Source organism: Piliocolobus tephrosceles, chromosome 1 (genome assembly GCF_002776525.5).
Source record: "Piliocolobus tephrosceles isolate RC106 chromosome 1, ASM277652v3, whole genome shotgun sequence".
In the NCBI taxonomy this organism is placed as follows: Eukaryota; Metazoa; Chordata; class Mammalia; order Primates; family Cercopithecidae; genus Piliocolobus; species Piliocolobus tephrosceles.
The window spans coordinates 196,174,257-196,196,721 of NC_045434.1; the positions used below are offsets into that span (position 1 = coordinate 196,174,257).

The 22,465-nt window shown below is 50.8% G+C and overlaps 1 protein-coding gene and 1 pseudogene across 1 annotated transcript in view; one reads left to right on the forward strand and one right to left on the reverse strand.

Annotated features, from left to right (window-relative positions):
• The window catches only part of RPS6KA1 (ribosomal protein S6 kinase A1), a 46,387-nt gene extending 38,939 nt beyond the window's left edge, over positions 1–7,448 (reverse strand). Inside the window, exons 1-2 of the mRNA XM_023219549.2 lie at positions 7,215–7,448; positions 267–311 (exon numbers count right to left, since the gene is read on the reverse strand). Of these exons, the coding sequence (XP_023075317.1) occupies positions 267–311; positions 7,215–7,277 (108 nt within the window). The 5' untranslated portion in view covers positions 7,278–7,448. The remainder of the gene's footprint in view (positions 1–266; positions 312–7,214) is intronic.
• Positions 7,449–17,006: 9,558 nt separating this feature from the next.
• On the forward strand, positions 17,007–17,936 carry LOC111547488 (annotated as a pseudogene).
• Positions 17,937–22,465: the final 4,529 nt, after the last annotated feature.

The following is a 22,465-nucleotide window of genomic DNA, read 5'->3' on the forward strand; positions in this document are numbered from 1 at the left end:
CCTGGCCTGGGTAACAGGTAACCAGAGCCCTGACCTGGATTCTGCTCCTGACCCTTTCTGGGCCACAGTTGCCTCACCTACCAAATAGGAAGGTTGGAACAAGTGATTTCTATGCCCAAGGTTGCCACAAGGATTTGGTGGGCCCTGAGAAGGATGGCTGAGCTGGGCAAAGGGGCTAGAGAGGCTGGGGCCCTCAACCTCCTCCAAGGCCATGCAAACAGGACCCTCCACAGCCCCTCGCCCAGGGTGCTGGCCCTGGTCCTCACCTTGGATGGCTGAAGTCCAGCTTCTTCCCCTGAGGTTTGTCCATTCTGGAAAAGAGAAAGGAGATTGGGGGAGCACTGTCAGAACTTACACGCTTGGGAGAAAGACTCCGTGGGGCACCTCCACCCTTAGCTGCTCCCAATAGCCATGGAGGCCATGGTGGTGGGGCAGGAGTCCCGGGTGGGCCCCTCCACCTCCACTTTCGCGGTGAGGGCACAGAGACCAAGGATTGTGGCAATGGCCCCTCATGACTCAGGCAGAACATTCCCAGGGGCCAGCATTCTCACCCTCATGCTGTCTGCCTGGCAAACACTTCATCTCTGAAGACTTAGTTCAAATGTCACCTCCTCCCAGGGAGAAAGGAAGGGTCATGTGTGGCTTCCAGCTCTACCAGATACAAACCTTGTACAGACTAGTCAACTGTGAGAGGACTCAGTTTCCCCATCTGTAACATGGGGTGGGGTAGTTACACTGACTTCCCAGAGTTGCTGCAAGGGTGGAAGGAGACAAAGTCTGGGAAAGTGTGCAACCCAGAGATGGTGGCTACTATCCTTGCCGTGCCCCACTCTAGGACCCCTCCCCTGACCTTGCCAGGCAGAATGACTGCTGCCTCCACTTCAGCCTTCGTTGTAGCACTTGTCACACTGCAGAGACTATTTACACACAGGCCTGCCCTTCCTAATAAGCGGGGAGTCCCGGGAGGGCAGAGATGAGGGCTTGGTGCTAACAGCTGCTCTCTTCCAAGCCTCTGCCACATGGCAGGCAGTGGGCTCAGTGCCTCGCACCTGTGGCATCATTTTCTTTTCTTTTTTTTTTTTTTTTAGACAGAGTTTTGCTCTGTTGCTCAGGTTGGAGTGCAGTGGTGCAATCTCGGCTCACTGCAACCTCTGCCTCCAGGTTCAAGTGATCCTCCTGCCTCAGCCTCCCAAGTAACTGGGATTACAGGCATGTGCCACCATGCCTGGCTTTAAAAATACAATTTTTGTATTTTTTTTTTTTTAGTAGAGACGGGGTTTCACCATGTTGTCCAGGCTGGTCTCAAACTCCTGACCTCAGGTGATCCGCCCGCCTCAGCCTCCCAAAGTGCTGGGATTACAGGCATGAGCCACTGCGCCTGGGCCCTGTGGCACCATTTAATCCTCACGACAGCCCTGGGAAGTAGCCCTGGCCCCATTTGGCAGAGAAGGAAACTGAGGCTCTGAGGGTACCTAGTGATGATGCCTATAGTCACACAACTCGTGAGTGGGGATTAAAAATCTGGTCCCAAATCCAGGAGGTGCTCAAAAGGTCAGCTGAATAACAGCCCAGAGCCCAGAGCCCCTCTCTGGTCAGTCTTGCCTTTTCCAGCCCCCAGACTTCACTCTCAGGTGGTTATTAAATGGGGTGGGTGTGTCAAACCCAGCCCATCTGTTTCCTGTGTGATGTGAGGTGAGTAACCTACCCTATCTAGGTGTTTGGAAGCTTGAAGAAATCGCCCCACCCCTCCTGGAACAGGGAGAGTGTGGTGAGGCAGACAGGAGGTTCCCAACGGCTAGGAAGGCCTGCTCTAGAACAGGTCTGGATCTGGACTTTGGAGCCAGGAGCTGGTTCCATGGGGCAGCTGTAGCCCTGCTTGGCAGTAGCAGGCACAGCTGTGCTCTACCCATTACATAATCTCCCTGCCCCTGGAACAGCTCCCCATTGCCACTCCCAGGACATCCTGCCCCCTGAGCCCCTTTAATGCCCCTAATCTCTCCCCAGGGGCCAAATGTTCTACAGGCCCCTCCACACACACATCCATACACACACTGTCATCTCTCAGCAGCCTGGGGAGAAGGGATGGGCTGGGCTGGGGTAGGGATGCTTTTGTAGACTGAGCCCCACTTCCCCCGGCATTCTAGACTCTTGACATAATTCCTGCAAATGATCAGAACAGCCTACCCACCAGCTCCCTGCCCCATGGCCTTCCCCACTCCAAACCCTCATTATTCCTAAAATTAAGTGCAACTACTGCACTCAACTCACTCAGTCAAGATTTGCTGAGAATCTGCTATGTACCAGGCCCCAAACCCCTCCATGGCCTCCACTGACTGTAGATTCAAGTCCCAGCTCCTTAGCATAGAATTCGAGGCCATCATCTTCAACTGCCCAGCACAGTAACTAGGAATGTAGGTTTTGCAACCTGACCTTATGGGTTCAAATTCTGGCTTCTACCACCTGCATGATCCCTAGAAGGTTAGTTCATTTATGGGGGCTTCAGTTTCCTCATCTGTGAAATGAGGATCAAAGTAACATACCTCATTGGTGGCTACAAGAAGTAAATGAAATAATGCCTATACATATATATACCTGGCATGTAAATGGCCTACAAACAATAGCCATTCTTATCATTGGGCCCTATTTTTGAGCTAAACTGGACAACTGGAGACCCTGAAAACAGTCTATTTTATATCCCTAGCATTTGTATGGTGGCTTCCTCTACCAACAAAGCCTTTCCTGCCTTGTCACTTTGACAAACTCCTGGTCTTTTATCAGGACTGAATTCAAATGTCATCCCTGTCCACACAGCCTCATGTTCTTTCCTCCTTCCTCTCTACCCTCATAGCACCAAGCACGCTGCAGGTTAACTCGGGAAGGGGCCATGGCTTGTCCATCATCAACTCCTTAGCACCCAGCCAGAGTCCAGCATGTGGTTTATCCAGTGAAAGTTCAACCCAGCAAAGAGAGCAAGGAGGCCAGAGCAGGTTCTATTACTCCTATTTTTCAGATAAGGCTCAGAGAGTTAAGGGAGTCACCCGAGGTCCCTCAGCAGGCAGGTGGGAGACACGTAACCATAACCCAAAGTCATGTGTCTGCAAGTCTACTGAGGGAGGGGACGAAGGGGTAGGTGTACCCAGAGGTATGGGCTTCTTGAGCAGTGGGCTGGATGATTTAGGGACCCCCCGCCCAAGGCAGTCTGGCTGCCTCTACTCCCTGTATCTCTGGCTTGGCCTTCATTCTCACAAAACACCAAACCTGTAAGAGTAGGGAAACAGGCAGCCCTGGAGAACAGACTGGTAGGGGGGTCAGGGGAGTTGCGGGGTGCCAGCTTCCCACTCAGAGCCTGGGTCCTGGGTCATCTGCCCCTCTGGCCTGACTGCTGCATAGGATCCTTGAAAGAACACAGCTATGCAGCCACAAAGATACAGCCACTAATCCTAGCTCTGCCAGCCACTTATTCCGTCCTTGGGTCTGTCATATCACTTTTTATTTTTATTTCATTTTTAGAGACAGTTTTGCTCTTTTGCCCAGGCTGGAGTGCAGTGGCGCAATCTCAGCTCACTGCAACCTCCGCCCCCTCGGATTCAAGCAATTCTCCTGCCTCAGCCTCCCAAGTAGCTGGGATTATAGGCCGCGCCACCATGCACGGCTAATTTTTGTATTTTTAGTAGAGGCGGGGTTTTGCCATGTTGACCTAGCTGGTCTCAAACTCCTGACCTCAGGTGATCCACCCGCCTCAGACTCCCAAAGTGCTAGGATTACAGGCGTGAGCCACCACATGTGGCCTCATATCACTTTTTAAAGTCTCAGTTTCGGCTGTGCGCACTGGCTCATGCCTGCAATCCCAGCACTTTGGGGAGGCCGAGGCGGGCGGATCACAAGGTCAGGAGATGGAGACCATCCTGGCCAACATGGTGAAACCCCAACTCTACTAAAAATACAAAAAATTAGCTGGGTATGGTGATGCGGGCCTGTAGTCCCAGGTACTCAGGAGGCTGAGGCAGGAGAATCGCTTGAACCCAGGAGGTGGAGGTTGCAGTGAACCGAGATCGCACCACTGCACTCCAGCCTGGCAACGGAACAAGACTCTATCTCAAAAAAAAATAAAATAAATAAAGTCTCAGTTTCCTTATCTGTATCATGAGGGCAGGTGTGCCTTGCTAACATCTGCACTTTGTTGTTTGAAATTGTACTTATCACCTAAGTGCTAAATAAATGACTGAATGGGGACAATGGTGCTGACCTTGCAGAGTACTGAATGAAGGACCTTGTCTTAGGAGTCCTTTGGCCTCTTAGAGGTTGGAGACCCACCCTCCTCCCTCTTCCTCAGAGAGCACTGCTCATGAGGGCAGATGCCCAGGGCCCCATACCACTGCCCCCAGTTCCAAGATGTCAGAAATGGGTTCCAACCAGCATCCTTCCTTCCCACCCAAGCAGCTCTGTCTTGGAAAGAGGGGCCCAGGGCAGCGTCTGGAGAAGCTGGGCAGCAGATGGAGAAGGACAGCACGTGCCCCACAGGCAGGAAGCAGCCCCAGGAGCTGGGTTCTGAGCCCAGCATTGGCAGCCCTGCTCACTGCTGGAGGCTGGGGGCCAGGTGCCAGGGCTGGCTGGCACTGCCAGCCCTCGGCAAAGACTGGACAAGGGCCCTGCAGGATAAGGAGAGTCTGCCAACATCCGGAGCCTCTCTTGGAGCACCTTCCACCTGGGCTAGTGTGGCTCCAGCCCTTCTCCATCCCTGAGCCTCTCTCCTACTTGGTGGAAGAGAGAGATCTTGGTTGCGATCCTGGCTCTGATATTAATGCATCAGCCTGAGTTCAGTTGTCCCATCTGAAAATGGGGGTAATAATCCCTACCATGAGAAGCTGTGGTGAGAATTAAAGTGGGGTGACATTCGTAAGGCAGAATGGGTGGCACATAGTAAAGCTCTGTACGTGGCAGAACTGGGCCTGGGGACAAGGCTACTACTGCTTTCAACAGGGCTAAGCGAAGCCCGGGCAGAATCCTCACCCACACTTCCCATAGATTGCTCCACCTGGGCTGCATCCTGGGCCAGGCCCTGCCTCCCAGCGGCCCATTTTCAGCAGCACTATGGGAGGGCAGAGCAGTCCAGATCCTAGGTCCCTGTGAAAAGCCCCCCACCAGCCCCTCACCTGCCTCCTTCCTGGCTAGGAGCTGCCAGCAGCGGTGGTGCCTGTACCTGCAGGTCAGGCGGCTGTATCGCTTACAAGTCACCTGGGCTAAGAACAGCGAGGCCCTGTTCTCCAGTGAGAACAGTCCAACCTGCACCGTGGCTGCCCTGTGGCTCCTGTTACCCAAACAACAACACCCAGTCGCCTGGCACCTCCAGGAGTGGGGGAGGGGGGACCAGACAACAGTACCCAACACTCTGCACCCTCTCAGGCCCAGGAAGTGGAGGCTAGAACCTAGCACTTGCCACTGGAGAAGCAGAGGCCCAGACAGGCTGAGGACTGACTGAGGATCACACAGCGTTTCTGGAGCGAAACTCCTGAGGAAATCGCGTCCCCCTGTCCCACGAATCCCAGGAAGTCCGCTGGTCTTCGCTTCTCACAGACCTCAGGTGTTACAGAACTCAAAACTGAGATAGTTTCCCAGTTAAATCTGGCCCCTTGGGAAGCTGGCCCCTGCCTCAGGATTCCCTAAAGAGGAGCAGGAAGTGGTGCCCCAGACCAAGGATCCAGCTCCTGGGTGTCCACCCTCCCTATCAGCATAGTCTCTCCCCAGCCTTTCCCAGCCCTACCTTCCCCTTTGGAGGCCTGGTCCCGGGGCGTGCCTGGACAAAGGAATCCACCTCTGAGCACCACCCCCAGGACCTTGTGCCCCAGTCCTAGTAGGGGGTGGCAGTACAGGGGCTGCAGAGGGCAGTGTTCCTCACCTCAGAGGGTGAGTCAGCGAGAGAACCTCTGAGCAGCCTAGCAGTGCCTGTAAAATCCCCATGGCAGGAATCCCAGAGCAATTTACTCCAAATTGCGCCTTCAGGTTGGTTACCTAATCCTGCCGCGCCCACCCTCCAATAGCCAGTGTCGGCCATCCCTTTAAAGGGGCAGCACACCCTGGGGGCTGGGGACCCTGGGTGCTCACCCTGATCTTAGCCTGTGGTCCTGAGAGGCAGGACACTTGGTGGCTGCCCTAGGTAAGAGAGGGCAGAGGAGGGGACTGAGGCAGGGTCTCCAGGCCCAAGCTGGAAGAAAGTCATCTCAGATCCTGGGCTCAAATGAGGCCTCCATTCCCTCCCTGCATACCCGCAACAACCACCTGGGAAGGAGAGTATCACCTGCTTCCTTCCCAGCAAGAGGTTAAGAAGGAAGTTTTCCACCAGCTCATTCCGGAGCTTGACCTTGACCCTGGGGTCAAAAGGCACAGGAAGAGGTGGACTTCTGCACGCTGAGGGGCTGGAGCCACAGAGTCCTCAAGGGAGGACAGGAGCTGCTTCTGGGAGAGAAGGAGCTAAGTTGTCTGGGGAGTCTGGGCTGGCAGAAGCCAAACTCCCCAAGGGCCCAGCCCTTCCTACCGGAAGGGGCATAAGAAGGGAGGCAGGCACCAACGTCCCCCCACGCCCTGCCGGGAATCATCTTCACAAGGTCTAAGGGCTCTTCCCCACTCTCTTCTCCACAGCCCAGGGTAGGGAACACAGGTGTCCTCTGGCCCTAGCCTCAGGGCAAAGAAAATCAGGAGTTGCAGTCCCAGAAGGGTGGTGCCATCCCACACTCCACAACCGCCAGGGGTCAAGAGGGGAAATCCTTCTAGGCTCAGCCGCGATGAAGCCAGAAGCAGGGCTCTTGGCGGAAGGCCCTGGAAGAAGTGGGGGGGTCCCATAACCCCTGTCTCTGATAGAATCCCAGACATCTGGCACTGAAGATCTCCCCGTCTGCACTAATGGAGGAAGCTCCGACAGCTCTGGACAGATGCCGGGACGATCCTAGGTGTGGGGTGAAGGCGGCCAGATCTCAGCGCCCCATAGGATCCCCTCTCCTGGCTATGGCGGGGAGATAGTCGGCGCTTGGCGGAACTGTCCCTCGCACACGAACACCCGGGGCATAGGGGGGTGGAGCCGGACAGTGGGCAAGAGATCGGAGGGCACTCGTGCCCTCGCGGGCGCCCGCCGGGCTACAGCGGCGCTTCGGGCCGCCCCGCCCCTGTGAGGATCCGGGCTCGCCGGCCGCGGGCGCCCGTCCCCCGCCCAGCTCACTCACCTCCGGGTCCAGCGGCACTAGCTCCATGAGCGGCCAGGGCTCCTTGAGCTGGGCGAGCGGCATCGCGCCGCCGCCGGGCCACCCGCGCTCCTCTGGCGGCCCTGGCTGCGCCGCCTCCCGGGTCCAGGGGTCCCTGGCTCTGCGACCCGAACCGCCGCGCCCCCCCGAGCCCCTCGCGCTCCGGCTGGGCCGTCCGCCGCCGCCGCCGCGGCACTAGCACTTCGGCTCCCTCCGTCACCGGGCGCCGCCGCGCCCATTGGCTACCTGCGCGGGGGCGGAGCCGGAGAAGCCCCGCCCCAGCCCCCGCGGCGCGGCATTCCCATCGCGGACCCCCGCCCCCGCCGCGCCCCGAGGGCCGGCCGGGTCCCCGCGGCAAGCCCCCGGCCCGCGCTCGGCTCAGCCCGAGAGGCCCTGCTGGCTTCTTCCCTCCCAGCGCTGTTCCCCTGGACACACCACACCAGGGCCACCGTTCTCCCCCTCTTAGCTCATTTGGAATCCCAGCCCAGATGTTCCTTCTCCTTCCAACGGGAGGGAAGCACCCTATCCCCACCCCCCGCACACACATTCACACTGGGTTCCTGGGCCTGATCTGGGCTGAGGCTTGGAAGGAGCCTGGGACCTGCTCCCCTTAGGCCCTCAACTCACCAGGCCCTAGAGATCCCCTGTCCTCTACTAATTTCTACCCCGCACTGAAGCTAACACTGTGATCTCCGGGCGATCTCAGTGCCCCAGGCCCAGCATCAGCAGTTGTTACCACAATCAGGACCCACAGCGCCACCATAGAGTGATTGATTGATTGATCGACTGATTTTACATAATGTATATAAATATTACATCCATAAATAAATATTATATATATACATATATATGTATGTATGTGTGTATATAGTGAGAGAGAAAGAGACATGAAGTTTCGCTGTGTTACCTAGGCTGGACTCTGACTCCTGGGCTCAAGCGATCCTCCTGCCTCGGCCTCCCAAAGTGCTGGGATTACAGGCGTGAGCTACTGCGCCCCGCCAAGACTTATTTCTTAATATGCGTTTTTGCAATCTGTACTCTGCCCTATGAAGGGAGTCCTTTCAGGCCAGATCTCCCTGGAGTCACCTGCAGCCCCAGCTCTGGACTGGTTTAGGTTTGCGACTCTCTGAGGAGGGACCAGGCTCCCAGGATGAACTGAAAGGCCAGGAAACTGGTTCCCCCAGAGAGATTCAGCCTCCACCTAAAGAGCCTTAGGGGTCCGGGTGTGGTGAGATGTATTTACGTGTGAGGAGTGAGCTTGCTGGAGGGACAAGCTTGCTGGTTTAGCAGGCAGGAAGATTGGTCCGTTATCTGCAAAGCTGTTCTAAGGCAGGGGGATGGGAAGGAATGTTTATCAAAAGCTTCCTGCGAGCCATGTGATTTCCTTGAGTGATTACCACCACCTAGTTTACAAATCATGAAACAGGCTCAGAAAGATGAAGTGACTTACCCAAGGTCACACAAGAAGTTGAGAACAGACTAGGGCTTAAAAAAATCAGTGTCACGCCTGTAATCCCAGCACTTTGGGAGGCCGAGACTGGCGGATCGCGACGTCAGGAGATCCAAACCATCCTGGCTAACATGGTGAAACCCCGTCTCTACTAAAAATACAAAAAATTAGTCAGGCGTGGTGGCGGGCACCTATAGTTCCAGCTACTCGGGAGGCGTAGGCAGAAGAATGGCGTGAACCCGGGAGGCAGAGCTTGCAGTGAACCGAGATAGTGCCACTGCACTCCAGCCTGGGCGACAGAGCGAGCCTCCATCACACACACACACACAAATCAAAGTGGATAAGGATTTCTTCAGAATCCACATGCTCCCCCTTTTCCATGGCTTTCCCAGGGTAGGACCTCAGCTGTTGAACTGAATTTTGAGTGGAAAGGACTTTGGAACCCAACAAATCTGGGTTTGACTTCCAGCTCTGCTACCTTCTTAATATTGGGAAACTCATTTTACGGCTCCAAACCTCAATTTCTCCATCTGTAAAACGGGAATTATAATCTCAATCTTTCAGGTATATAGGACAAGATTCATTTTAATTCAATAAATTATTTACAGCTATATATTTTTTGTTTTTTAGAGACAGGGTCTCGCTCTGTTGCCCAGGCTACAGTGCAGTGGTGAGATCATAGCTCACTGAAGCCTTGAACTTCTGGGCTCAAGCGATCCTCCTACCTCCCACAAGTAGCTGGCATTTCAGGTGTGCCACCATGCTCAGCTAATTTTTTTTTCTTTTATTTTGAGACAGAGTCTCGCTCTGTCACCCAAGCTGGAGTGCAGTGGTTCAATCTCGGCTCACTGCAACCTCCACCTCCCAGGTTCAAGCAATTCTCCTGCCTCAGCCTTCTGAGTAGCTGGGACTACAGGTGCGTGCCACCATGCTCGGCTAACATTTTGTATTTTCAGTAGAGACGGGGTTTCACTGTATTAGCTGGGATGGTCTCAATCTCCTGACCTCATGGTCCTCCCGCCTTGGCCTCCCAAAGTGCTGGGATTACAGGCGTGAGCCACTGCACCAGGCCCCCAGCTAATTTTCTATATGTTTTGTTTTTGTAGAGATGGAATCTCACTATCTTGCCCAGGCTGGTCTTAAACTCCTGGCCTCAAGCGATCCTCCAGCCTCCCAAAATGCTGGAATTACAGCCACCACATCTAGTTTATTTATGGCTATATATTACACACTAGACCCTCTTTCTGATCATGTATTGTAAGCCAAGCCTTCTTTTTATTATTATTATTATTTTTATTTTGAGATGGAGTCTCACTCTGTTGCCCAGGCTGGAGTGCAGTGCAGTGGCCTGATCTTGGCTCACTGTAACCTCTGCCTCCCGGGTTCAAACAATTCTCCTGCCTCAGCCTCCCAAGTAGCAGGGACTATAGGCATGTGCCACCACACCTGGCTAATTTTATGTATATATTTTTTAGTAGAGACAAGGTTTCACCATGTTTGCCAGTATGGTCTCGATCTCCTGACCTCGTGATCTGCTCACCTCGGCCTCCCAAAGTGCTGGGATTACAGGCATGAGCCACTGCGCCCGACCTATTATTATTATTTTTAAAGATGGAGTCTTGCTGTGTTGCCCAGGCTGGAGTGCAGTGGCTATTCATAGAGGCGACCATAGCACACTACAACCTTGAACTCCTGACCTCAAGCAATCCTTTTGCCTCAGCACACCAGGGGGCATGGCTCAGGCTTTCTACTAGAGCCTGAGAATATAGCAATGAATAAATCAAAGTCCTTAGTTGGGTGCCTGTAATCCTAGCTACTCAGGAGGCTGAGGTAGAATGATCCATTGAGCTCAGGAATTCGAGACTCTAGTGAGCTATGATTACGCTATTTCATTCCAGCCTGGGCAACAGAGTGAGACCCCATTGCTGAAAAATAAATAATAAAATACGTAATAAATAAAGCATTTGCCTTTATGGAGTTTACATTCGTTGTGGTGTAACTAAACAAATAATGACAGCTAACACTAACATAGCACTTACTATGGACCAGGCACTGTTCTACACATTTTTTACCTACATAAACTAAGGTAATCCTTGTAATCTTATGGGTTATGTGCTATTATTCTCTCCAGTGTACAGATGAGGAAACTGAGGGCAGTAAGCATCCCATTACTTGGGTCCCTCCCAGGCCACAGGACTGCGGCCGGGCATGGTGGCTCACGCCTGTAATCCCAGCCCTTTGGGAGGCCAAGGCGGGTGGATCACCTGAGGTCAGGAGTTCAAGACCAGACTGGCCAAATGGTGAAATCCCATCTCTACTAAAAATACAAAAAAAAAAAAAAAAAAAAAAAGCTTGGCGTGGTGGCAGGTGCCTGTAATCCTAGCAACTGAGGAGGCTGATGCAGGAGAATCGCTTGAACCTGGGAGGTGGAGGTTTTAGTGAGCTGAGATTGTGCCATTGCACTCCAGCCTTGGTGACAAGAGGGAAACTCCATCTAAAAAAAAAAAAGCCACAGGACTGAAAAATGGCAGAGCGGAGAGACAACCTGACAGTCTGGCTCCAGAGTATGTTATTTATTTAGTTTTTAGACAGAGTTTCACTCTTGTTGCCCAGGTTGGAGTGCAATGGTATGATCTCAGCCCACTGCAGCCTTTATGTCCTGGGTTCAAGCCATTCTCCTGCCTCAGACTCTCAAGTAGCTGGGATTACAAGTGCCTGCTACCACGTCCAGCTAATTTTTTTTGTATTTTCAATAGAGATGGGGTTTCACCATGGTGACCAGGCTGGTCTTGAGCTTCTGACCTCAGGTGATCTGCCCCCATCGACCTCCCAAAATGCTGGGTTTAAGGCGTGAGCCACCGCGCCCAGCCCCGAGTGTGTTCTTTTGTTCACATAGTCTCCACCTCCCTGATGAGAAAAGGTGACAAAACAGACGGCAGCCTGGACCAGAGATGGAAGCCATTATTCACATCAGTGTGGGGATCATCCAGTTCAGTTACCTGGAAGCAGTTTGTGATGCCCCAGCTCTTGCTGCTCCCAGTTTGAGCTGTTATACTTGAACATATTTTGACTAAAAGTTTATGTGTTGTTTGTCTGAAATTCAAATTTAACTGGGTATCATGTATTCTGATTTGCTAGTCAGGAGTTGAAACAGATCGCACACAGGTGCCAGATACCTGACTTGCAGTCAGCCACATTTAAGTTAGGAAGAGAGACACTGAGACCCACAGAATGAGGGTCAGGGGCTGGGCCAGAGAGGTAGGGTGGATGGCAGGAATAGAGGAAGTGAGGGAAAGCAGGAGTGGTTCTACCTTCAGCTTTCCCCTATCCTGGGCCCCGACCCTCTTTCTTCTCCCTCTCAAAGTAATCTCCCTATCAAGTGCATCCTCTCACTTAAGGGCTGATTGATTGGTTGTGCTTTCAACCTTTTATGAATAAGCTTCACTTCCTGTGTCCCCTCTCCCATGAGTGGGTCATGCTGGTAAGAAGGGAGCCCAAAGGATATCTGGGCTGTACCTGGAGAGCTTCTCCAGGTCATCTTGCCCATCTCTGGAGTAGGCATAGCAGTCACTCATCAGAGAGCTGTGCAGAACAAACCATAATCCACAAGTGCTGATGCTGCTGCAGTTTCAGCACACACTGCTCCACCTCTCTCCCGGCTCCAGCCACACTGGCTTTCCTTCAGTTCTGCCACAGGGCTTTTGCACATGCCACTCCTTGTACTTGAAACAGTATTCTGTGTTCTTCAAGCCAGCTCAGCTCTACATCACTTCCTCCAGGACATTTTCCCTCACCTCCATAGTACTCATGCCCATAGCAATCAATACTTCACAGTGCTTCTCAAAGTTGTACTTTCTTACATGTATTTATGTGACTATTTGATTAACATCTGGCTTTTTTTTTTTTTTTTTTTTTGAGACAGAGTTTTGCCCTTGTCCCCTAGTCTGGAGTGCAATGGCACGATCTCGGCTCACTGCCTCCTGAGTTCAAGCGATTCTCCTCCCTCAGCCTTCCGAGTAGCTGGGATTACAGGCGCTTGCCACACACCCGGCTAATTTTTTGTGTTTTTGTAGAGACTGGGTTTCTCCATGTTGGTCAGGCTGGTCTCGAACTCCTGACCTCAGGTGATTTGCCCGCCGTGGCCTCCCAAAGTGCTGGGATTACAGGTGTGAGCCACCGACCCCGGCCTACATCTGGCTTTTAAATTAGACTGTAAACTCTGAGAGGGCAGCTGTTGGGTCTTGTTGACTCTTCATTGTCTCCCTGACACCCGACACACTGCCTGGCACAGAGGTACTCAAAGAGACTAAATGTTATGTCCAACATCACCCAGCTATGCAATGGCAGATTTGCAACTCAGACCCAGGCAATCTAATCTCATGCTCTGAAATGCTACACTCTGAGTGGTGGATAAATTCTAACTTTTTTTTTTTTTTTGAGACAGGATCTTGTTTTGTTGCCCAAGCTAGAGTTCAGTGGTGCAATCACAGCTCACTGCAGCCTCAACATCCTGGGCTCCAGCAATTCTTCTACCTCAGCCTCCCAAGTAGCTGGGACTATAGGCACCATCACTATACTCAGCTAATTTTTTTTAATTTTTAATTTTTAAAAGATTTTTGTAGAGACAGGGTTTCGTCTGGCCTTGAGGTGTTTGTTAAATGAGTAACTTGTGAGTGTGAAAGGGCTTTGCTAGACATAAGTGAGGCAACCATTTTGCACCCTGTTGAAGAGGCAGTTCTGGCAAGGAGTAGGGGCCTGAACTGACAGGGGCTGAGGGCTGGGTTTTTTGGGTCCCTCTGCTGAAGCCTGGGAGGTTTTTCTTTCTTTCTTTTTTTTTTTTTTTTTTGAGACAGAATCTCCCCCTGTTACCAGGCTGGAGTGCAGTGGCGTGATCTTGGCTCACTGCAACCTCTGCCTCCCAGGTTCAAGCTATTCTCCCGCCTCAGCCTCCCGAGTAGCTGGGACTACAGGCATGTGCCACCACGCCCGGCTAAATTTTTGTATTTTTAGTAGAGACAGGGTTTCACCGTGTTAGCCAGGATGGTCTTGATCTCCTGACCTTGTGATCTGCCTGCCTTGGCCTCCCAAAGTGCTGGGATGCACACCCGGCCAAGGTTTTTCTATAATGTTCAAGAGCAGAGGTTCTGGAAGGGACCTGCCCTGGGGAGAGGGTCTGTCATCATTATTCTTTCTTGGCCTCTCAGTAAAGGGGGTTCCTGGCTAATGTGTCTTTAACAGGCAGAACAGGGTGAGGAGAATAATCATAATGATAGTTACCTTTAATGTGCTGTTACAAAGTGCCAGAACAGAGCTGAGACTTTAAATAATAATAATCACAAGTGGGGTGCAGTGGCTCATGCCAGTAATCCCAGCACTTTGGGAGGCTGAGTCAAGAGGATTACCTGAGACCAGGAGTTTGAGGCCAGCCTGGGCAACATAGCAAGATCCCATCTCTACTAAAAATAAAAACATTAGCCGGACACGGTGGCACGCACTTGTAGTCCTAGCTACTTGGAGGCTGAGGCCAGAGAATAGCTTGAGCCCAGGAGTTTGAGGTTGCAATGAGCTATGATTGAGCCACTGCACTGCAGCCTGGGCAAAAGAGCAAGATCCTGCCTCAAAAAACTTAAAAAAAAAAATAGTAACAAACTATGAGTGCTTATTGAGAGAGCACTATGTAGCCTGCCTGGAGCTGAGTGTTTTACAAGTAAGAGATCATCAAATCACCCCAACGATACAATGCCATGAGACAAAAATTATTGTCATCGGCTGGGCGGGGAGTCCGAGGTAGGCCGACCACGAAGCCAGGAGATCAAGACCATCCTGGCTAACACAGTGAAACCCTGTCTCTACTAAAAATACAAAAAATTAGCTGGGCATGGTGGCGGGCGCCTGTAGTCCCAGCTACTCGGGAGGCTGAGGCAGGAGAATGGCATGAACCCAGGAGGTGGAGCTTGCAATGATCCGAGATTGCACCACTGCACTCCAACCTGGGCGAAAGAGCGAGAGTCAGTTTAAAAAAAAAAAAATTTATTGTCCTCATTTGTCCCCATTTTCCAGATGAGAAAACTGAGGCTTAGAGAGGAACAGGATTGCCCATGGTCAGACAGCCAGTAAGTATTGCAGCTGGGCTGGGAACTCACTTCTCTCAGACCTGAAAGCCAGTGCTCTTGACCACTTCACTATGCTAAGTTCAGAAAGGGGTCCAGGAGAGCTCAGTGTGTACACAGTGGGTGGCAGTGATGGAGCCAGGGGGCAGAGTCTCTTGTCTGTCTCATCCCTCATCTGAGGGATGGGAATGGTGTCATCCTTCTGCTTGAAACTCTCCTGTGCCTCCTGCATTACACTTCAAACAAAATCCGAAGTCTTGGCCAAGTCTGAGAAGGCCCCCAGGCCTCAGCCTACTCCCTTGGTCACCCTCTCCTACCACTCTGTCCCTAGTTTGCTGCCCTCCTGCCACCAGGTATCTTTGCGGATCACTGGACATGCCCGATATGCTCCCATCAGGCTCTGCTCCTGCTGTGCCCTCCACCTGGAACGTTCTTTCTCCAGTTCTCAGGGTTCACTCTCTTACTTCATTCACACCTCTGCTCAAATGTCACCTCCTGGAGAGGACTTTGCTTTTCTTAGTTCCCCTTGGCCAGGCATGGTGGCTCACGCCTGTAATCCCAGCACTTTGGGAGGCTGAGGTGGGCAGATCACTTGAGGTCAGAAGTTTGAGACCAGTCTGGCCAACATGGTGAAACCCCGTCTCTACTAAAAATACAAAAATCAGCCAGTCATGGTGGCACGCACGCCTGTTATTCCAGCTTCCTGGGAGGCTGAGGCAGGAGAATCACTTGAACCCAGGAGGCGGAGTTTGCAGTGAGCCGAGATCATGCCATTGCACTGCAGCCTGAGTGACAGAGCGAGACTATCTGAAAAAAAAAAAGCTCTCCATCAGCGATATAACCTATGTTATCTTTTTATTTTTCATGGCAAACCTCTTTACTAGCAATCCTGTTATATATTTACCTGTTTGTTTCTCCCACTAGAACAAAGCTCCATGAGCAGGACTTGTCTGTTTACTGCTGTTTCTCTGGATACATATGATATACTGTAGGCCCTCAAAATGTACTTGTGAATGGAGCCACACCAACCCTGGCTCTCATCCCGGTCTGGCTACCTCTTAGCTGTGTGACTTTGAGTATTTCAGTTAACCCCTCTGAGCCTCAGTTTGTGCCTTGGAAAACTAGAGGTGGTTATGAGTATTAAGTGAGATCAGGCAATAAAATACCTGTGTAGCACCTGGCACACGATAGGTGCTCCATAGAAATGGTAGGTGACAGCCGGGCGTGGTGGCTCATGCCTATAATCCCAGCACTTTGGGAGGCCGAGGCGGGTGGATCACGAGGTCAGGAGATCGAGACCATCCTGGCTAATACGGTGAAACCCCATCTCTACTAAAAATACAAAAAATTAGCCAGGTGTGGTGGTGGGCGCCTGTAGTCCCAGCTACTTGGGAGGCTGAGGCAGGAGAACAGCATGAACCCGGGAGGCGGAGCTTGCTGTGAGCCGAGATCTCACCACTGCACTCCAACCTGGGCAACAGAGTGAGAGTCTGTCTCAAGAAAAAAAAAGAAAAGAAAAAGAAAAAGAAAAAAAGAAATGGTAGGTGACAATCATAGACTTCCTTCTTTTCTCCAAATTTTTCCCCCTGCAAAGAAGCGGGAGAGCCAGAGACTGGGGCCTGGGGTTCACTGAGTGGGTTCTGCACTTGTGTGCAGTGAAGGCATGAGGCCTCAGCCTAGAGGAACTCCCCTGACTGTGATCAGGGACTGGTAGACAATGAAGCCAAAGAGGCAGTGGTTTTAAGCCTGGCTAACATGGTGAAACCCATCTCTACTAAAAATACAAAAATTAGCCAGGCGTGGTGGCATACGCCTGTAGTTCCAGCCACTCGAGAGGCTGAGCAGGAGAATCACTTGAACCCATGAGGCGGAGGTTGCAGTGAGCCGAGATTGCGTCATTGCACTCCAGCCTGGGCCACAGAGTGAGACTGCATCGCAAAAAAAAAAAAAAAAGAGGGAGTAGTAGTCCTCCCACTACCCCCTCCCAAGTAAGTGGGATTATAGGCACGTGCCACAACGCCCACCTAATTTTTGTATTTTTTGGTGGAGACAGGAGTCTCACCATGTTTCCCAGGCTGATCTCGAACTCCTGGACTCAAGTGATCTGCCTGCCTGGGCCTCCCGGAGTGCTGGGATTACAGGCATGAGCCATCTTGCCCGGCCTAATTTTTAAAACAACATATCACCGAATGGGCAAGACGGGTGTTGCTGAAAATGTCAGACTCAAATTTGGATAGCAGCAAGAAGAATTTCTTTGAGGGGGAAGTAGATGATGAGGAAAGTGTGATTTTGACATTGGTGCTAGTTAAAGATGATCCAAATATGGAACAAACGGAACCAAGTGTTTCTTCAACTTCTGATGTCAAACTGGAGAAGCCTATGAAATACAATCAAGGTCATCTACTTCAAACAAATGAACAATTTACAGCTCCACAAAAAGCTAGATGCGAAATGCCAGCCTTCCCTTGCCAACCATTTTGCCTCCCATTAATAAGGTGTGTTGGGACTCTTTGCGGGACTGGTGTCAACAACTCAGTTTGAGTACCAATGGCAAGAAAATCGAAGTTTATCTGAGGGTCCATAGGCATGCTTACCCTGAACAACAGCAAGATATACCTGAAGTGTCACAAGGGACCAGATTACAGCAATGTTCGAGGAAATGCAAGGCAGTGACCAAGACAGCACGGCTTCAGAAAACTTATGAGATGAATGAGAGAGCAGAAGAGACTAATACAGTTGAAGTGATAACTTCAGCACAGGGAGCCATGTTGGCATCACGGGCAAGAATTGCTGCAAGGGCTGTTCAGCCTATGGCTGTGAATTCATGTTCCATTCCTGTTTCTCTTGAGGCCTTTTTGATGCAAGCCTCTGGAGTCAGGTGGTGTGTGGTCCATGGCAGACTTCTCTCGGCAGACACAAAGGGTTGGGTGCACCTGCAGTTTCATGCAGGTCAGGCCTGGGTGCCTACCACTCACAGGAGGATGATTTCTCTCTTCTTGTTATCTGTCTGCATTTTCCTATCCCCAGGAATAGAAGATAATATGTTATGCCCCGACTGTGCTAAGAGGAATAAGAAGATGATGAAAAGATTAATGACAATAGAGAAGTAGCAGCAACCTGTTTGAATGCAATGTACTAGAGAAGGAGGGGTGTACTTTCAAACTATGTAACCTATTATGAAGGAATGGAAGCGACAATTTGAAGGAATCCTTGTGATCTACAAAACAAACATCATAGTGATTAGGACTCCACAGTGAAGATGGTTGACTAGTGACACAGCCCCATCTAAAAAGCCCCTTTCTATAAGTCTGAAAACCCTTTAAAATAAAGTCACTGCAATTAGCAAAAAAAAAGAAAAAAGAAAAAAAAGAGGGAGTGGTCAGAGAGGAAGAGGAGGAACAGAAGCATGCAGGTGGGATGGTCCAGAACTGCAGCGGGTGAAGGACAGCAAGGCGGAGAACTAGGCAATGAGCTCCTCCACAGAGCAGTGCCATTGTCCTGGAGCCTGGGGGTGAGGCTGACTTTGGTTGCTGGCATCAGAGAGGACAGGAGGTGACAGCAGAGGTGATATAGTAGCAGGAAGAGTTGGGGAGGTAATTGGAGTTAAAAGGGGCAGAAGAAGGAGCAGCTGATCACCAACAAATAGTTACTGAGCACCAGCTACATGCCAGGCACTGTTCTAGGCACTGGGAATACAGCAGAGGAGAAGACAGTCTCTGCCTTCTAGGACAGAGGTGCACAAACTGTGGCCCACACCATAAATCTGGCCTACCGTGTTCGTATGCTCGCAAGTTAAGAATGGTTTTTAGATTTTTAAATCATTTTAAAAGTCAAAAGAATATTTCATGACATGTGAAAGTTATATGAAATTCATATTGTAGTATCCATAAATAAAGTTTTATTGGAACACAGCCACGCTCCGTTTACGTATCGTCTATGGCTGCTTTCTCACTACAACAGCAGAGTTGAGTACTTGCAACAGAGACCATATGGCCTGAAAAGCCTAAAATATTTACTAGCTGGCTCTTTCAAAAAAAAGTTTGTTCAGGGGGTGAGGTAGGTTAGGGGAGGGACAGCATTAAGAGAAATAGATAATGGGTTGATGGGTGCAACAAACCACCATGGCATGTGTATACCTGTGTAACAGACCTACATGTTCTGCACATGTATCACAGAATGTAAAGTATAATAATAAAAAAAAAAAAAGAGGTACCAGAGGCCGGGCATAGTGGCTCACGCCTGTAATCCCAGCACTTTGGGAGGCTGAGGCAGGCAGATCACCTGGGCAAAAAGAGGTAAACTCTGCCTAAAAATAAATAAATAGAAATTAAAAAAAAAAAAAAGAGGCACCAGAGAGCTGCCTTGCCTTTCTGCCATGTGAGGACACATAGAAAGTGCTCTGGATGAGGAACTGGTCATCACTAGACACCAAATCTTATGGGGCCTTGATCCCGGACTTCCTAGCCTCCAGAACTGGGAGAAATAAATTTCTGTCTTTGATAAATTACCCACTGTAAAGTATTTTGTTGTAGCAGCCTAGATGGACTAAGACAGTGCCCTAATAAGAAGAGGCACCAGATAGCTTACTTCCTGTCTCTCAAGCTCACAAAGAAGAGGTCATGTGGTCATGTGAGCACATGGCAAGATGGTGGCTGATAACAAGTCAAGGGAAGAGTCCTCAGAATGAAATCTACCTTGGTAGCACCTTGATCTTGGATTTCCCAACCTCCAGAACTGTGAGAAATACATTTCTGCTGTTTGAGCTCCCCCCAAAAAAAGACCCCCACTCTAGAAAGTTACATTCTGTGGCTAGACACAGTGGCTAATGCCTGTAATTCCAGCAATTTGGGAGATTGAGGCAGGCTTGCTTGAGCCCAGGAGTTTGAGGCCAGCCTGGGCAACATAGTGAGACCCTGTCTCCACAAAAATGCCAGGCCGGGCGCGGTGGCTCAAGCCTGTAATCCCAGCACTTTGGGAGGCCGAGACAGGCGGATCACGGGGTCAGGAGATCGAGACCATCCTGGCTAACACGGTGAAACCCTGTCTCTACTAAAAAATACAAAAAAAAAACCGAGCTGGGCGAGGTGGCGGGCGCCTGTAGTCCCAGCTACTCAAGAGGCTGAGGCTGGAGAATGGCGTAAACCCGGGAGGCGGAGCTTGCAGTGAGCTGAGATCCGGCCACTGCACTCCAGCCTGGGCGCAAGAGGAAAACCCGGCCTCCCAAAAAAAAAAAAAAAAAAAAAATGCCTGGTGCCATGTGCCTATAGTCCTGGCTAATCAGGAGGCTGAGGCAGGAGGATGGTTTGAACCTGTGATGTTAAGGCTGCACTGAGCAATGATTATGGCACTGCACTCCAGCCTGGGAGACAGAATGAGGCCCTGTCTCAAAAAAAAAAAAGTTACATTTTCTTTGGGGAAGACAGTTAAACAAATAGGTGAGCTCTTTTCCGGGTGCTTCCCAGGACAAGAGCCAGTGGGTTTCAGTGTTTCTTTGTACCCTGCTCCTTGGCCACCTTCCACTGGAAGAGAACTTCTCTATCCAGCCAGGCTCTGATCCAGCAGCAGAGCAGGCCAGGTCATGGTGATCAGTCCTCTGCCTCCTGGCCAAGAGGAGCTAGCCTTTTCCTGGAAGGAAAAAATCTAACTCAGTGATTGCAGTCTAGCACCCACCAGATCCCCTTCCCCTCTCCCAGATCCTGGATCCAGTGACCTCAGAAGAACATAATCAACTTTGTTGTCAAGGCCTGCCATCTGTGTACACCTGCCACCTGGGTGGTGCCTCCCTCTTTCTAAACACTCTTCTCCCCCACTGCTTCATGGAGCCCTCACAGGGGTAAGGCATGGGCAGGGACTGTTACTTCCATTTCCAAATGAGAAAACAGACTTAAAGAGATGAACTGACTTACCCAGGGTCATTGGCTGGAAATAGCTTGTGGAGCCAAAATTAGAAAGAGTGGATTTAGAAGTAGTCTTTGTCTCTTTTTATAAAAGAATTAATAAAAGAAAGTTGGCCAGGCGCAGTGGCTCATTCCTGTAATCCCAGCACTTTGAAAGACTGAAGCAAGGCCGGGCGCGGTGGCTCAAGCCTGTAATCCCAGCACTATGGGAGGCCGAGACGGGCGGATCCCGAGGTCAGGAGATCGAGACCATCCTGGCTAACCCGGTGAAATCCCGTCTCTACTAAAAAATACAAAAAACTAGCCGGGCGAGGTGGCAGGAGCCTGTAGTCCCAGCTACTCAGGAGGCTGAGGCAGGAGAATGACGTGAACCCGGGAGGCAGAGCTTGCAGTGAGCTGAGATCCGGCCACCGCACTCCAGCCTGGGTGACAGAGCGAGACTCCGTCTCAAAAAAAAAAAAAAAAAAAAAAAAGACTGAAGCAGATGGATCACTTGAGGTCAGGAGTTTGAGACCAGCCTGGCCAATATGACGAAACCCCATCTCTACTAAAAAAAACTACAAAAATTAGCTGAGCATCAAGGTGCACGCCTATAATCCCAGCTGCTTGGGAGACTGAGGCAGGAGAATCACTTGAAACCGGGAAATAAAAATTCACGCCACTGTAATCCAGCCTGGGTGACAGAGCAAGACTCCATCTCAAAAAAAAAAAAAAAAAGGACTGGGCGCAGTGGCTCATGCCTGTAATCCCAGCACTTTGGGAGGCTGAGGTGGGTGGATCACAAAGTCAGGAGTTCGAGACCATGTCTGGCCAACATGGTGAAACCCTGTCTCTACTAAAGATTAGCGGGGAGTGGTGGTGCGTGCCTGCAAACCCAGCTACTCAGGAGGCTGGGGCAGGAAAATGGCTTGAACCCAGGAGGAAGAGGTTGCAGTGAGCTGAGATCATGCCATTGCACTCCAGTCTGGGTGACAGGGCGAGACTCCATCTCAAAAAAAAAAAGTAGTGGAATGTTGTCAGCTTTGGAAGGGGCCTTTGTCTTGGCCAAAGATGGGAAATTGGTAGCCTGAGGCAGAGGTGAATCAGGTAAGGGTGGTGGTGAGTCTGCCGTGTGGAAGAAATTTAGGCATGCTTTGTCTGTAGAGAATTTAAAAACATTAGTGAGGCCAGGTGCCATGGCTCACGCCTGTACTCCCAGCACTTTGGGAGGCTGAGACAGGCGGATTGCTTGAGCCCAGGAGTTCAAGACCAACCTGGGCAACATGGCGAAACCCCATCTCTACAAAAAAATTAAAAAAAAAAAAAAGATAAAATAGAAACATCAGTGAAACTGGGTAGGTCTGCTTTTTACTGTCACCATGACTTGGCAATTCTAAATAATGTTGGTGATAAAATCATCCTTCCTAAAGAGATCCCTCTGTTGGCCAAAGTACTAATTGTTGTGATTGCTGTGAGGTTTTTGTTTTTTGTTCTTTTTTTTTTTTTTTTTTTTTTTTTTTAAGAGACAGAGTTTCCCTCTGTCAGCCAGGCTGAAGGGCAGTGGCACAACCACAGCTCGCTGCAGCCTTGAATTCCTGGGGTCAAGGGGTCCTCCCACCTCGGCCTCCTAAAGCAGAGGGACTACTGTAAGTTTTAGGAATATATGTAAGCTGCAGATTCATATTTTTTATTACCTAACGTTTAATAAGTAATATATTCTACATGGAAGCTAATTTGGATAACTCTGAGTTATATGCTTGGCCCCCAGCACACAGGGAGTCAGCTACAAAACACCTT